The sequence below is a fragment of the Saccopteryx bilineata genome, chromosome 4, assembly GCF_036850765.1.
Source record: "Saccopteryx bilineata isolate mSacBil1 chromosome 4, mSacBil1_pri_phased_curated, whole genome shotgun sequence".
In the NCBI taxonomy this organism is placed as follows: Eukaryota; Metazoa; Chordata; class Mammalia; order Chiroptera; family Emballonuridae; genus Saccopteryx; species Saccopteryx bilineata.
Genome location: NC_089493.1, coordinates 124035524 through 124053326, shown reverse-complemented (window position 1 = coordinate 124053326; position 17803 = coordinate 124035524). Strand labels below are relative to the sequence as shown.

General features: G+C 35.7%; 1 protein-coding gene across 11 annotated transcripts in view; it reads left to right on the top strand.

Annotated features, from left to right (window-relative positions):
* MIA2 (MIA SH3 domain ER export factor 2) overlaps nt 1-17803 on the top strand; it is a 135987-nt gene that overhangs the window by 76977 nt on the left and 41207 nt on the right. For all 11 annotated transcript variants that reach the window (XM_066277885.1, XM_066277882.1, XM_066277881.1 and 8 more), the window contains 7 exons: nt 683-773; nt 3236-3374; nt 6633-6734; nt 8014-8074; nt 9507-9542; nt 13927-13994; nt 15537-15619. In XM_066277885.1, the coding sequence (XP_066133982.1) occupies nt 683-773; nt 3236-3374; nt 6633-6734; nt 8014-8074; nt 9507-9542; nt 13927-13994; nt 15537-15619 (580 nt within the window). The remainder of the gene's footprint in view (nt 1-682; nt 774-3235; nt 3375-6632; nt 6735-8013; nt 8075-9506; nt 9543-13926; nt 13995-15536; nt 15620-17803) is intronic.

Below are 17803 nucleotides of genomic sequence, written 5' to 3'. Positions count from 1 at the left end.
AAAAATATTTACTCTATTTTTTGTCATATTTCTCTCGTTGAGCATTGTTCTTCCTCTGGTGTCATATTTTCCTATCTCCATTGCCCAACATTCTATTTTGAGAAGTAAATACTAGACTCATTTTTTTTCTAGTTTATCCCTTCTCTTTTCTGTATCCTGGTCTTTACTGATCTGTGAGAAGTCTTGGTAATGTAATTTGAAAATTACTTTAATCAAAAGTTATGTGTTGAAGCTCCGTCTTGGTTGCTTAGTTAATCATAGTGTCATCAGGACGTGGCGAGATTGCGGGTTCGACTCCCATTCAGGGCACATAGAAGAATCAACCAATGGTGGCATGAAAGAGGCGAACAATGAAATTGATTTTTCCCCCCACTCTATTTTTCTTCCTCTCTCTAAAAATCAATAAATAAAAATAAAAGAAAAACTTACATGTTAAAAGTAAACAGAATGAAAAGAGCTACAGTTTAAGTTCACATCACTGATCTTCTGTATCCCTATTCTGAAATTTATAGAAATTGATGACTTCGCTAACTTTCAAGATGGAAGCTATGTTAGTTTATGCATTCTAGGCAATAATTTCATCAAAGTGATAAAAGAGCTGCAAAAGGTTGGAATCATATATTGAGATTTTTTTTGTATAACTGATTAATGTTGCTTTTTTTCCTTCTCTTATTCTTTGAAGTTAAAGGCTTCATTAAAAACCCTAGAAGGAGAAAGAAACCAAATATATACTCAATTAACTGAAGTAGATAAAACAAAGGAAGAGCTTACAGGTAGGTAGTCTACATACTTTTAAAGTTTTTCTAAATAAATCTAATAATTGAGAATGGTTCCATGAATCAAATCAATTATGGGAAGATCCAATTTGATTTTTTATTTTTTTTACTTTTGTTTCCTGTTTGTAGAAGATGATATGTGAGTTGTTTTTCTTTGTAAAGTGTTGTCAGTTTCCTCCATGTTTATATGAAATTAAAATAATGAAATTATTTTAAAAATCATTCAAACCATACTTAGGTTTGAATTTCAGTGTTAATATATGTTGTATGATTTGAGATACTAAAAGTAGCAAATTAAAACTGTTAAGTTTTCAGAATCTTTAATTGCAAAATTGACCTTTATTAGTGGCATATTTTACAGATCTGTTTATAGTATACTTTTCTTCTTTAGTGTACATGCATAGAACATTAGCACATGCAAGAGTGATATTAAAGCTGTAGAATGGAAGATTTTTTCATTGAAGCTTTTTTAAAAGATTTTAAAAAATCTATTCATTTTAGAGAGGGGAGAGAGAGAGGGAAAAAGAAAGAGAAGGTAGGAAGGAGCAGGAAGCATCTGCTCCCATATGTGCCTTGACCAGGCAAACCCAAAGTTTTGAACCGGTGACCTCAGCATTCCAGCATTCCTGCACCACCACAGGTCAGGCTCATTAAAACTTGGTGTGTGTGTGTGTGTGTGTGTGTGTGTGTGTGTGACACAGAAATGGAGAGCAAGACAGAGAGAGGGACAGATAGGTACAGACAGGAAGGGAGAGAGATGAGAAGCATCAGTTCTTTGTTGTGGCACCTTAGTTGTTCATTGACTGCTTTCTCATGTACCTTGACTGGGGGCTACAGCAGAGTGAGTGACCCCTTGCCCAAGCCAGCAACCTTTGGGCTCAAGCCAGCGACCCTGTGCTTAAGCTGGTGAGCCTTCACACAAGCCAGATGAGCCCACGCTCAAGCTGACCTTGTGGCTTCAAACCTGGGTCCTCTGCGTCCCAGTCCAAAGCTCTGTCCATTGTGCCACCATCTGGTTAGGCTTATTGAAACATTTTTATTTATTTTTCTGATATGGTTGATACAAGTAACATGACATTTTGTAAAAAAAAATTTTTTTACCATAATTTGTATAAAAAAAGAATGAAGGTCATACTCCAAGTGTCAACAATGATTATCTTTGAATATGGGATTTCTCTATTTGTTTTACTTACCTGTATTTTCAAAATGTCTACAAGAAGTGAACTATGTTTTTAATAAAACACTTTTTCAAAAAGTTGAAACAGCAAAGATACAGATTATTTAAAAAAGATCTTAGCTTTATTCATTGGTAATTAGATTATTGTTAGAGTTTGAAAAGTAATATCAATGTAAAAAATAAAGTTTTGCTATATGTGATGCATCATACTAAAAGCCATAGGAGAATCACTAGAGGAAAAGATAAGGACAAGGAAGCTGAATTTTAGTGTGTTAACAGACTCAGCATACAACTTGTGCAGTAAGTGCCAGAATACCAAGGATTTTCTTACCAGTTACCCTAACCCTTAATACAGTTGCTTGGAAAATCTTTATTATTTTCTAAAAGTGGTATTTGGAGATGATGCCTGCCTGTACCCTCCTTTCAAATCTAACTTTCTTTTATTTTAATGGATCATGTAAGATAAATTCCTGTAATTGATCTTCTCTATTCATAATATTATGATTTTCTTCTAAACTGCTTTCCTCTTCTCTAATTCAGTGATTTTCAATCTTTTTTTTTCATGGCACAAACACATACTAATTACTAAGGTCAGTGCCCCTGACTAAATACAACCATTTTCATCTCATGGCACAAATAAATTAGTTACTAAGGAAGAAGTGGTCAGGGCCCCTTTTTCTTTAGTAATTAGTTTATGAATGCATGAGAAACAAAGGTTGGAAATCACTGCTCTAATTATTTGCAGTGCTATTTTAAGATACAGAAAATTTGAAACAAAATAGTAACAATAGAAGTACAAAAATATAATGAAGATTGAAATGTTGGTTTATTGTGGTTTTTTATAGGTATGACCCAGTTTTAATTAAGATACTATCTAACATTAATGCGCTGTTAAGTGACTGTCCTTGGCACTGGCTTAAAGCTTAAGTCAACATGTGTAAATTTCAGAATACCTTACAGGCCTGACCTGTGGTGGTGCAGTGGATAAAGCATTCAACCTGGAATACTGAAGTTGCTGGTTCAAAACCCTTGGCTTGCTCAGTCAAGGCAGATATGGGAAACAACTTCTATAAGTTGATGCTTTCTGCCTCTCCTCACCCCCCCTCTAAAAATCAATAAATAAAGTCTTAAAATTTTTTTTTAAATGCCTTATAGATTTTCTGTTTTTGGAATTTAGTTTATTAATAATTTTTTACTTGTAGTAATTTTTATCTGTATGAAATGTTAATATGGAATTCAAAATATTTACTTTTTAAATTTTGACTTTAAAAAAATTCTATAGAGTGTATCAAAAATCTCCAGACTGCACAAGCATCTTTGCAGCCAGAAAATGAACATCTTGAAAATGAGAATCAAAAGCTTCAGCACAAACTTAAAGTAATGACTGAACTGTATCAAGAAAATGAAATGATACTTCATAGGTAATAAAATTTATGTTGATACCTTTACTGAATGGCAAATAAAATAGCTTAAAATATTGCATGTAAAGTTTATGTGATTATCCGAAGTTCTGAGTTTGTGGTTGGGCTATATATCATTAATTCATTGTTAAAGAAAGCTGTTTGATCTTGGAACACTTTTTCAAGGAAGAAAGTGTAAATGATACTGGACTTTGGAAACTAGTTCACAAATTCTTTTTAGCTTCTTATAATTGGCAAATTATTGCTACAAAATACTTCTTAATACCACAAGCTAAGTCAGGGAATGTGGATGGACATCCTAGTAATTGCATTCTACTCATTAAATTCTTCTTGATATATGTAAAGCTGGTTCCTTTCCCTTTTGTAAATTGCTCTTGCCAAACTGTTTCTTGTTTCAGTAAATAGTAGTTATTTGCTGAGTTGCTCATGGCAGCTGATCAAGCCATCCTTAACTTCTCTCTTTTATATCCCGTATTCAGTCTGTCTTCAGATTCTGTCAGCTTTCCTGTATCCTGAATCTACTTTTCACCATCTCCTATACTACTACTCTGATCTAAGTAAGACATCAACATTAGTATCTGATTTCTTACAGTATTATCCTGAGAGGTGTCTCTCTTTTTTTAAAAAAGTTTTAAAAGTGTTTCTTTTTATACTCAAAACTTCCAGCTCTGATTTCAGCAGTATGACCCTTCTGAAGCAAATAATGAGTAATGTTGCTCTCTTGCTTAGAACCTCCAAGTGTTTTCATTTCACGCCTAGAATTTAATCCAAAGCTTCCTCATGTCTTTCAAGACCCTACAAGATTGGGCCTTTGGCTACTTCTTTAATTTTAGCTTATGTATTTTCTTTTTCTCTATTTTATAGCTACACTGGCCTTCTTGATGATCTTTAGCATGGCAAGTACATTTGTACCTCAGGGCCTTTTGAACATAAAAGGGGTTATCTGAAGTGAAAGGTATACTTTTGAGTGTATTTTTTGGATAAATCTATGGTCATTTATAGAATTTTAATGAGTAATGTTTAAAATTTCAAGGAAAAATTTCTGTAGATACTCAAAGCAAGGATAGGCAGCTGAATAGAATCCTAGCTGTATGTGTGTTGGTCATATTGTGTTTCATTCATTAGTTTGAAATGCTTTGAATTCCTCAAATATTGTGTATTCCATTACACTTAATATATGCACTACTCAAGTTCAATAAATTATGACACTGATTGTTCTTCAGAATGGAATATAGATTTGATTGTACTAATAAAATGTTAAATATTTTGCCTTCATACAGTGTGATTTAGATCATTTCTAGATGTTGGATTGATGTTTTTTACTACTGATATATTACATGACTAGCACTTTTCCAAATATGACATTGAAGAGAAGGGAAATAGTATAGAAACTTGATATGTTGCTTTCAATATGTGAAATAAGATGATTGTTTTTTAGTTATATTGTTGGGTTTCCTTTCACAGTGTAATTTTCATCATTAATAAGCCCACCCAAACTTAAGGGGAAGGTTCACCCCTTTTAGTGGGAGGCGTGTCAAAGAATTTCTGGCCATTTTTAATCTGGATGGTCTGTAAAAACACTTCTGTCTTCATGTGGCTGTGGAACATTTCTAGATCCAAGGATTATGCTTTTCCTAAGGCAATGACTTATTTTCTTTCTTATAACATCTGTGAAGTGATTGACCTCTGGGGAGTGTTTCCTAAGCAATAGGTAATGTAGTGTGTAAAATAGTAAAACATTTACAGTTGCTTTGTAGAATTTTTTTTTTTTTTTTTGCTTTGTAGAATTTTTACAATTGTTTATCATGTTACTCCCCCAAGTTCATGGGGAAGGGAAGACATTCATAGTTAGGACTCCAAATGTGTTTTTCTCTGGGTGTTCAGTATTTCTTGAAGGGCCAGTGTTATTAACGATACCATCTGAAACAACTGGGAAATATAGTATAATGGAGCCACTACTTGCTAGCTTATTCCTTGGTTCAGTATTCAGTTTCTCTGTGTTGCTGTTTCCTCCTCTTCTTCTTCCTCTTCTTCCTCTTCTTCCTCTTCTTTTTCTAAGTAGTAACCTTCTTGTAGAGTTGTTGTGGTAATTATATAAGATAATACATGTAAAGGTCTAAGAACAGTTTCTGGCACATACTAATGGTACAATAAGTTAGAAATTATTATGAAGGAACTATATATAGTAAGCAGGATGACTACTACTTTTATTTACTTTGAGGTTTTTTTTTGATGAGCTTGCCTGGAAGATTAATCACTATTTTACAGCTTAACAACCAACTGAAAGATTATTGAAGCAGTTCATTAGTTGGTGACTTGTCTAATAAATATATATAATGCTTCTTTGTATAAAACATCTTGATAAATAACATATAGTCTTGATAATTTTATTAATATTTACCTTTGATGATCTTATATTTATGAGTTCTTATAGAAAACTCTTAAAATTTTTATATTAGTAGCAGTGTTATTAGACAAGATGCTTTATAATTTGAGTTTATAATATTGAATTACATGCCAGTAATATTGACTCAGGTGCTTTGTTTCTTGCATGTGGTTGTTTGTTTGTTTTGGTGACAGAGACAGAGACAGAGGGACAGATAGGGGCAGGCAGACAGGAAGGGAGAGAGATGAGAAGCATCAATTCTTCGTTGTGGCTCCTTAGTTGTTCATTGATTGCTTTCTCATATGTGCCTTGACCTGGAGGGCTACAGCAGAGCAAGTGACCCCTTGCTCAAGCCAGCGACCTTGGGTTCAAGCTGGTGAGCCTTGCTCGAACCAGATTAGCCCATGCTCAAGCTGGTGACTTCAGGGTTTCAAATCTGGGTCTTCTGTGTCCCAGTCCAGTACTCTGCCACTGTGCTACCACTTGGTCAGGCTTGCATGTGATGTTTTTGTTTGCTTTTTTTAAACAAACTTTTTAAAAAAGATTTTATATATTGATTTTAGAGAGCGAGAAAGGGAGGAGAGGAGTGGGAAGCATTAACATGTAGTAGTTGCTTCTTATATGTGCCTTGACCCAGCAAGCCTAGGGTTTTGAACTGGCAACCTCAGCATTCTAGGTCAACGCTTGCTTTATCCACTGTGCCACCGCAGATAAGGCTTGCATGTGATTTTTTTTTTTACATGTGATGTTTTTAATGGTATTGTATAAATTGTGTTATGGGAGAACCAATTGTGATATAATTAAAGTGATAATAATTGATTATTTTATGACACATTGTAAAAGAAATAAAACGCTGTGTTTTTTTTTTAAAGGAAATTAACAGTAGAAGAAAATTACCGGTTAGAGAAAGAGGAAAAACTTTCTAAAGCAGATGAAAAGGTCAGCCATGCAGCTGAAGAGCTGGAGACCTATAGGTATTAAATATATTTTACCTCTTTCTTTTTGAGGTGAGGAGGGTATCCACAAGCCCAATATCAGAAAAAAAAAACAAACAATAACAACAAAAAATAAAACAATGTATTTTTTTTATAATTTTCATTTAGATGACTTGCTATTTTGCAATTATACAGAAGTTATAAAAAGGAAAAATGTTTTTCTTTCTTCAGTGTGTGAGATTTTAAATCTCTCACATTAGTTGTATTTGAACAAGAGCAATTCTGTTTTATTTTAATGTCAAGAAAATTATGAATTCTATTAATTTCAAAGTCTTTCCTTTTTGGTACAAATGGGGAAGAATGTATACAGTATTAATTACTTCAAGAATTATGCTACAAAAAGAAAAGTGAGCTACGATGAAAGTTCAGAAGAAGTGTTTATAAGACAGTAAGTCAATCAACAGTATACCAGATAGTTGTGATATTTTATTTCATTAGGAAGTGTAAGCTTCAGTTTTATCCAAAAGAAGGAATTATCTTATTTTTCTTATAAAGGTAACAAGTAACAGTTTATTTAAAAAAATTAATTTAATGAAAATTAATTTGTTAATTTCCTAGAATTCTGTTAAAGATTACAGATTTGTGAGTAAATCTTCTAAGATCATACTTCTTAAAAATAAAAATTTGGCCCTGGCCTGTTGGCTCAGTGGTGGAGCGTCGGCCTGGCATGCAGAAGTCCCGGGTTCGATTCCCGGCCAGGGCACACAGGAGAAGCGCCCATCTGCTTCTCCACCCCTCCCCCTCTCCTTCCTCTCTGTCTCTCTCTTCCCCTCCCGCAGCCGAGGCTCCATTGGAGCAAAGATGGCCCTGGCGCTGCGGATGGCTCCTTGGCCTCTGTCCCAGGCGCTAGAATGGCTCTGGTCGCAACAGAGCGATGCCCCAGAGGGGCAGAGCATTGCCCCCTGGTGGGCAGAGCGTCGCCCCCTGGTGGGTGTGCCGGGTGGATCCCGGTCGGGCGCATGCAGGAGTCTGTCTGACTGTCTCTCCCCGTTTCCAGCTTCAGAAAAACACAGAAAAAAAAATATATAAAAATTTACCAATGTACCGTATAAATCTGCATGACCTTTGGTTTGGGTAAACCCAACTCTTAAAGCTTAATTTTAAAATTGTATCAGGAAAAAATATACTTTAGGACCTCTTCAAAGTGATTAACATAAGTTATGAACTCTTTTTTTTACATGAAGCAAAGCAGAGAGAGTGTTCTATCGTTTCTTAGTATATGTACATTAATAGTAAAATGATTGTTTCTTCCCTATAGAAAGCGAGCCAAAGATCTTGAAGAAGAATTGGAGAGAACCATTCATTCTTATCAAGGGCAGGTATGTGTGTGTGTGGTGTGTGTGTATGTATAACTTGAGACAATTCTGATTTGTTTGAATTGATATCTCTGTTTTTATTCAGGAATATAGTTACTTGACTAGATGTCTATCTTGAGGTTTTCATGTGGCTGTAGAACATTTCTAGATGCAAGGATTCTGAGAAAAGAGATGTTTCAAGTTGCTACGTCTTCTGCTGCTTTGGGAATTTGAAGTGCATAAATAAATAACTTACAGGAAGGGACAAAGTAGGTGTACAGTTGTTCCGGTGGAAAAGGACATGCAGGCTATGATTATTATGATAGAATTGTTCCTGTCTCTCTCTCAAAAAAACGAAACGAAACGAAACAAAACAAAAAAAACATTGAGCTGCTCCTGTACGTACCCTGACTGGGGGATTGAATCTGCTCTGGGCCGAGGCTCCAACCAACTGAGCTATCCAGCTGGGCTTAGTTTTTATTGATTTTTAGGAAGACAGAGAGAGGAAGGGAGAGAGAGGGAAGGGGAAAGGGAAGCATTTGTTGTTCCACTCAGTTGTGTATTTTTTTGGTTGCTTCTCGTGTGTGCCCTGACCTGGGGATCGACCCTGCAACCTTGTTTTGGGTCTTAACCTACCTAACTAGCCAGGGCCTATTACGATAGCTTTAACTCTGTGTTTCCTGTACTCACAACTGGAAGCTTACTCTTGCCCCACCCTGTATATCAGCACTGGGGTCTCATCGTTAGTCTGGCTAGTGTCTTTTTTTTTTTTTTTTACTTAGAGAGAGAGAAAGAGAGAGGAGAGACAGACAGGGACAGAGAAGAAGGGAGAGAGATGAGAAGCATCACCTTGTTGCGGCTCCTTAGTTGTTTATTGATTGAGTGCCTTGATTGGGGGGCTCCAGCTGAGCCAGTGGCCCATTCCTCAAGCCAGTGACCTTGGCCTTCAAGCCAGCGGCCTTTGGGCTTAAGCCAGTGACCATGGGGTCATGTCTGTGATCCCACGCTCAAGCCAGCAACCCTGTGCTCAAGCCAGATGAGCTCGCTGGCAACCTCAGGGTTTTGAACCTGGGTCCTCAGCCTCCCAGGTCGACACTCCATCCACTGTGTCACCGCCTGGTCAGGCTGGCTAGTGTCTCTTAATTGGCAACTCATAGTTGATTATTGTATAAAATTGAAATTTACTAAAATTGAAAGTTTATTTCTCTTTATATTCATTCAGTCAGTAACATTTTAAAGCAAATTTTTATATAGTCTTCTTTTTGTGGCATAATTCTTGAATTAATTAATACTGTGTACATTCTTCCCCATTTATACCAAAAAGGAAAGACTTTGATATTAATGGCATTAGAGTTGCTTGAGTTATTTTTGAGTTTATGAGTTATGTACTAAATCATAGTGGTAGGTGTGAATGTTTTTTACATAAGAAAAGTGTTATAATGATTTTCTTTTTCAGATTATTTCTCATGAGAAAAAAGCACATGATAATTGGGTGAGTATTAAATTTTCTTAGGTTCCTTTATCAGATTGTTCTTTTTCCTAATTTAAAAGAACAGTGTAAAAGGTACTGAAAATAAAGGTAGTATTTTAAAAAATCATTTTCTTTTACTATGCTGCTTATGAACTAAATACTTTATTATAGCACAATTATTCACAGAATCTAATTTTTTCTTCTCTACTTTTATTACATTGCTTTTTTGCAAGGAACTTAATACTCTTTCTGGGGAGGTGATATAATCTTTATTGTTTCAGGGCACTGGATTGCCACTAATTACTGTGGAAAAATTACTTAAAATTTGTTTACTCATCTGTAAAAGAGTGGGATGGTACTAAGCGATACCTAAAGCCCTTTCTAGTTCTTAAAGTAAAAGAATCTAAAAATTTTAGTATCTGATTCTCAGTGTTGAATTACTTAGTACACATTAAAAAAAAGACCATCATGAGACATGTCATGTCAGTCATCCAGAGGAACTGTGTTAGGAAATCATAAGGATACAGATTTTGACTAATTATAAGAACGATCCCACTACCATGTAGAATTGTTATAACAGCTGGCCTTTGGAGGATTTGTCCCTAGGTGTCTTCAAGGGGAGGCAAATTTGCACAGTTGGTGAATCCATGTGGTCTAGACTCATCCTGTCTTGGTGGGTATCTGGGTTCCATTACCTACTGCCAGTTCCCTTACATTTTCAGTACCTACTTCAGAGTTTTTTAAATGATTAAATAATTCCTGTAAGGCTGCTAGCCAGGTGTCTGACATAGTAAGCACTTAGTAAATGTTAACTGTTAATATCACTGTTAATACTGAAGCTTGGGAGTTCATTCTTAGTCCTAAATGTTTCTTGGAGTGCTGATTCCAGATTAATGGGTGGGAAATTAAGCTCCCAATCTTAAGAATTTGTATGCTCTGTATTGAGAGTTCAAGTAAAAATTTGTTATTAAGATTGGCTTGAATTATGAATTTGGTCTTCACCACCCCTCACCATTTAATAAATGACTCAAATGTTGATTATTTTTTAAAGATGGATAGGAATTGCTCTGGCCGGATAGCTGGGATGGTTTGAGTATCGTCATGATACACGTCTTGATACACAAAGTTTGTGAATTTGATCCCTGGTTAGGGCACATACAGGAACAGATGAATATTTCTGTCTGTCTGTCTCTCTTCCTTCCTTCCTCTCTAAAATCAATAAATAATGTTAAAAAAAGATGGATAAGAATTGATGTTTATTAATACTGCACTGTATTTAAATATATTTTACCTGTATTAGTCATTCAGTCCACACAATAATTCTGTAAATAGATATTATAATTTAAGTTTTATAAATGAGGAAACAGCTTAAGGTCCCATAATTAGAATGAAGAGTGAAGAGTAGAGACTGTAATTAGGACTTTTTAGATCCTAAGTCTTATGCTTTTTCTGTTACTTTACATTGAATTTTTTAGTAAATAATGCCATTGACTATAAAATATGCAGAAAATATGCCCTTTGTTTCAAAATTAAGGTATTTTTCAGATTTTGTAAAAATATATACTCATTAAACAAAAGCTCAGACCATAAATAGAGGTAAAAAGAAGTAATCAGCAGTATTACTTTCATTTATTTTATACTTTGTTGAATAAATACATTTAGACATAAAAGCACATGGGTGTTGAAAAAAATGGAATCATATTATAAATGAGTGTTTTATAACCTTTATTAATATATCTTTGATATTTTTCTGTGAATGTTTCATAATTTATATAAACCTTTCCCATTTGATAAACGTTTAGTTTTATCCCTTTTTACTGTTATAAGTAATTTCATAATATTAGATGTTACTTTATTCAACATTTCTTTGCTTCATCCTATTAGATTTAATCTTTTCTTTTGAACTCACAGACTACTTTATTTATTTGTGTGTGTTTGTGTCCTGTAGCAAGTAACAAGTAACATTCATTTAGTTTTGTTCTTACCACAGATTTAAGCTTTTTTTTTTTTTTTTTTTTTTTGAGAGAGTGAGCAAGAGAGGGACAGACAAGGAGAGACAGATAGGAAGGGAGAGAGATGAGAAGCATCCTCATGGCACCTTAGTTGTTTATTGATTGCTTTCTCATATGTGCCTTGACTGGGGAGCTACAGCAGAGTAAGTGATCCCTTGCTCAAGCCAGTGACCTTCGGGCTCAAGCTAGTGACCATGGGGTCATGTCTATGATCCCATACTCAAGCCGGCAATCTCTCATTCAAGCTGCTGAGCTTGTGCTCCAGCTGGTGACCTCAGAGTTTCAAACCTGGGTCTTCTGCATCTCAGGCCAATGTTCTACTTATTGCGCCACTGCCTGGTCAGGCAGATTTAAGCTTCTTAAGATAGGCACTGTTTCTTTTTCCTTAACACTTGTACTTAATTGAATGCTTTTTTGTATATTCTAAGTATTCAGTATCTGAATGCAGTGTGTTAGAATACATGTGGTCATCTACTGAAATTTGTTTTATCTAACCTTTGGGTATAAGGTTTTCAAAAGTGTGTATTTATTCATTTGCCATCTGTTTATCTATCATCTATCTATCTGTATATATTTGTTGTTGTAGGTATGCCATTAATACAAACTATACTATAATCATAGTAGAACTTATAACTTATTAACTGTGTTTTTTCTGCCTTATCTTACTGGTAAATATGTTCCACAGTGTAGAAAACATTTAGAAGTAATTTTGGTTCTGCATGTTAAAAGTTAAATGAATTGGTATTTTATTAACTAAAATTGTTATGGTATAAAAGTCTTTTTTTTTTACAGAGACAGAGGGATAGATAGGGACAGACAGACAGGAATGGAGAGAGATGAGAAGCATCAATCATCAGTTTTTCGTTGCAACACCTTAGTTGTTCATTGATTGCTTTCTCATATGTGCCTTGACCGTGGGGCTACAGCAGACTGAGTAACCCCTTGCTCGAGCCAGTGACCTTGAGTCCAAGCTGGTGAGCTTTGCTCAAACCAGATAACAAACCAGGTGAGCCTGTGCTCAAGCTGGTGACCTTAGGGTCTTGAACCTGGGTCCTCGGCATCCCAGTCCGATGCTTTATCCACTGCGCCACCACCGGTCAGGCATGTCTTTAAAAAACTTTTCTTTTTCATTGATTTGAGAGAGAAAGAGAGAGGGGGAAGAAGGGAGAGAGAGAGCGTGAGAAGCATCAGCTCGCTATTCCCACTTAGTTGTCCTGTTTAGTTGTGTGCTCATTGATTGCTTCTCCTACAGGCCCTGACCCAGTATTGAATCCACAGCCTTGGTGTGCAGGGATGATGCTTTATTCACTGAGCCACTGGCCAGGCTATAACATTTTTTGTTAGTAAAAGATTGATTATATGATTATATATTGGAAAAAAAGATTTACTCATGAAATCTTTTTGATAGGGAGTGCTAACATATGGTTAAGCTATTTTTTTGGTGAATATTTACATAATTTATTTTTTGGTGAAAGTCAATCCCATTTGTAGTTCACAGTTTTAAGTGAACACATTGATAATATAGTTCTTTTACTTGTAAAAAGTTATGGTTATAGACTGATTTAATTTACCTATCTTTATATAATAGAAACAGTGGTATGATAGAAACAGGATTGCATTAGTTCGGCAGGTCTGATGTTCCACATACTGCTGCTTCTCACCTGGAGAATCCACAGGATGACTGGGGAACATGCAGTAATTCATCCACTTTTAACCTTTAGTAATTCATTCACTTTTAACCTTTGCCCACAACTATTTGGGCATAGTGCATGTTCTTCTATAGTGCATGTTCTTTTGTTTATTATAAGTGTAGCTTTATTTTCTGTAACATGAACTCTGATTTTCTAACCTTTTACTAAACAAAAGTGTCACCAAACAAATGTAAAAAGACTATGTATTATGTGTATAGTGCTGTACACTTAATAGATATGCAGCATGCTTTGGTTATATTTAGCCAGTTAAAAAAATGGCCCATACCATTATGCTGTGGAAGTATTTTAGAATTATAGTGATTTCTTTGCAGAGATGGTTACCTTGTTCCGTAGCCAGTGCTGCCCTGCATTATGACCCTCAGTCTCCATTCCATTGCTCTTGTCATGGTTTTGGATATTTGTAGCACTAAATAATGCTAATCCTTGATTTCACATCTAGATAACAGCATTTATTGGCAAGTACATGGTTGAACTCAGCCTTACGCTCATGTCTTCTGGTTACATGAGACTCATTCCCTTTAAAAATTGTTTCCTAAGTTAAAGCTTTTAACATTGTATTTACTGAAATAGATACTTAAGTGACTGTAATATTTATATGCCATCACTGAGATTTTTATATGCATGTATCTTTCATGTTAAGTTTATATAAAGGCATCTTTAAAATGTATTGTTTTCTTTAAGTTGGCAGCTCGAACTGCTGAAAGAAACCTCAATGATTTAAAGAAAGAAAATTCTTACCTCAGGCAAAAGTAAGTATCTTACTGAAACACTTTAAAAACTTTATTCTTAATTATTTTATTAATTAGTTAATACTTTTGTAAAGATAAACAAGAAAACTTGCAGTGAATTCAGCATGTCTAATGGTGAAATCTATTAATTTTACTAGAAGTTATTAGATTTTTTTTGGTTCATTGAAACATTTGTCTTAAGTAACTCTAACAGGAGGAAACTGTTCACAGATTCTTTTATAAAAGGCAGAGGTGGACTAAGGTTAGTTGAGGCCCCAGGCGTAGAAGAAAATATTGGGCCCCTTAAACTTGGTGTCATTAGAAAAAAGTTGGGGTTTTTTGGGGCCCTTCGAAGTAGGGGCCCAGAGCATGCACCCTGTGCACCGCCATTAAATCTGCCTCTGATAAAAGGTACAACAAAACTTAAAAAAAAACGACAGCAGGGTTGGTAGTGGAAGTTTACATGGGATAGAAACAGAAAGGATGACAGTCTCTGAGATAGTACTTCGCAGAATATCAGCATTTTTTAATGATAAATGGATGGAGTAAATGTTTATTATTTCTCTTATCTCCTGATTTTAATGTATTTGGGTGGCATTACTTAATAAAAATATGAAAATGAGAACAAAAGTGTGTATTACAAAAAGGAAGAGAAAGTGCTTTTCTTTGAGGATTGTAACAGTGTTTTAATTTCTTGTGAAAATATCCTATTAACTATCCAATTATTAGTTTTAGTCTTCTTGCTTGCCTTTTCTACTCATAAATTAAAACCAAATGAATAAATGTTTTATTTCAGATATGATGGTCAAGAAGTAGAAATAGCATTCTTTTAAAGTAGTACAAACATTCATGTACATCCTTGTGCCTCCTGACCATCCAGAGTATGATTGATTGATTTAAAAAATGTGTTGGGCAACATTAAAAAAAGGCAAATGTATGTTCTTCTTGTTTTCATAAATCGGTTATCAAACAATTTTAAGTTAATGAAACTGTAACTGGAACTAATTTTATTTTTTGGATAAAACCTCACTACTCAAAGGATTAAAATGTGACATTTCTAAGATAAAAAAGTTAGGAGTAAAATAGTAGGATGAGTTCATTGTGTTGTGGTTGGAATTCTGTGGGTAACATTACAATGGAAAGCATACATGACTCAAAGCCAAGAGCATTGTATTTTAATCCTGGCATTTTGAATAAATAATTCAAACTCCTAGCCTCAGTTTCTGTAGTTGAAAAATGATAGACTTGAACTGGTTGACCTAGGAGGATCCTTCTATTTCTAAAATTTGGGTTTTGTGAAACTGTACTCTTTAGATTCTGATTTTGAAGAAAAGAGAATTCTAAACCTCAGCAAAACATCATTATCACCTGGCAAAAAGAAGCCTGTTACCCCAAAATAGTAGTGGGGGATATAGAAAGGTATTTTGGTCAGAATAATTTTAAAGGATGTTTCTTTTAAGCATTTTGAGAAAGAGTAGCTTATATTTGATGGTGGCATTTTTCTTGAAATGTGGGTGCTTCTGTTGGACGAGTAACTTAGAGATGTTTGTTCTTTATTCGCAGATTAACTGAAACAGAGCTTAAATTTGAACTTTTAGAAAAAGATCCTTATGCACTTGATGTTCCAAATACAGGATTTGGCAGAGGTAGTTTTTTTTTAACCCCTTATTAAAAAATACATATATATTTGCATATATATTGTACATACAATTTATATTAGTGTAAATTTCATACTATTATTTACAAATATTTTAGATTTTGGAGCTAGGTTTCTATTCTCAGTTCTCTTGCATTTTCTCAAGTTTATGAATTTTGTTTCCCTAGCAATAATATAAATACTTGCTACCTCTCTTTCTCAGTGGGATTTTATATGTTTTTTTAAATTAATTTAACTAGGGTGACATCAATAAATCAGGGTACATATGTTCAAAGGGATTTTATATGTTGATGTACATTTTAGTACCTTGAACTCCTTGAAATGTGAAGTGCTTGACACATAGCAAGGTACTGGTTAATGATTTCTTTGGAGAATCAGTTGGTAAGGATTGCTTAAGTAGAATACCAATGTTAGTATTTACTGTATTTCCCCATGTACAAGACGCACCTTTTTCCAAAAAAATTGGGGTCTAAAAACTGGATGCATCTCGTACAGTGGTTGTAGATTTTTTTACTTACATTTCCCGCTTTTTTGCGCTTGTTTTTGCATTCATTGTTGAAGACAGTGATTTGTCATCAGACACAGATGAGGACAAGCTAAGGATGTGAATTTTGACAGTGATGAGTTGTATGAATTTTATGATGAATAAAACTTGAGTTCAGTAACTTTATGTAATACATTTTTTTCAAAATTTGGGCCCCAAAGTTAAGGTGTATCTTTTTTTTTCTTTTTTCTTTTTTTGTATTTTTCTGAAGCTGGAAACGGGGAGAGACAGTCAGACAGACTCCCGCATGCGCCCGACCGGGATCCACCTGGCACGCCCACCAGGGGCGATGCTCCGCCCACCAGGGAGCGATGCTCTGCCCCTCCGGGGCATCGCTCTGCCGCAACCAGAGCCACTCCAGCGCCTGGGGCAGAGGCCAAGGAGCCATCCCCAGCGCCTGGGCCATCTTTGCTCCAATGGAGCCCCGGCTGCGGGAGGGGAAGAGAGAGACAGAGAGGAAGGAGGGGGTGGGGTAGAGAAGCAAATGGGCGCCTCTCCTATGCGCCCTGGCCGGGAACCGAACCCGGGTGCCCCGCACGCCAGGCCGACGCTCCACCGCCGAGCCAACCGGCCAGGGCCAACGTGTATCTTATACATGGGAGCATCTCCTATATGGAGAAATGTGGAACATATTAACTATTCTTTGGTATTCGTGTGTATTATAAAACTAAGAATTAAGAAAACCCAAAAAACCTAATTAAAACAGTTAATTACTTAAAAATATTAATTAAAAGGTGGGAAATTCTGAGTTATCTTTTTTTTTTTTTTTTTTTTAACAGAGGCAGAGAGAGGGATATATAGGGACAGACAGACAGGAACGGAGAGAGATGAGAAGCATCAATCGTCAGTTTTTCGTTACAACACCCTAGTTGTTCATTGATTGCTTTCTCATATGTACCTTGACCATGGGGCTACAGCAGACCGAGTAATCCCTTGCTCAAGCCAGCGACCTTGGGTTCAAGCTGGTGAGCTGTGCTCAAACCAGATGAGCCTGCGCTCAAGCTGGCGACCTCGGGGTCTCAAACCTGGGTCCTCGGCATCCCAGTCTGATGCTTTATCCACTTCGCCACCGCCTGATCAAGCGTGACTTTTGATTGCTTTAATACCCTCAAGAGAGGACCAGTTCTTTGGAAGATGTTTTTAATATTTCTGTCTATTAATGAGTTAGCCTTTTTAATGATCTCATACTATTCTAAATAGCTTAACATTTTCAAAATAATTTTCGTTGAATTGGAATTAAGTTCCTGAGGCAGTGAAAAATAAACTTATCTTTTTTTTTTTTTTTTTTTTTACAGAGACAGAGAGAGAGTCAGAGAGAGGAATAGACAGGGACAGACAGACAGGAATGGAGAGATGAGAAGCATCAATCATCAGTTTTTCGTTGTGACACCTTAGTTGTTCATTGATTGCTTTCTCATATGTGCCTTGACCGCGGGCCTTCAGCAGACCGATTAACTTGCTCGAACCAGCTACCTTGGGTCTAAGCTGGTGAGCTTTTTCTCAAACCAGATGAGCCCGTGCTCAAGCTGGTGGCCTCGGGGTCTCGAACCTGGGTCCTTCTGCATCCCAGTCTGATGCTCTATCCATGGCGCCACCACCTGGTCAGGCTAATCCTATCTTTATGTAGAT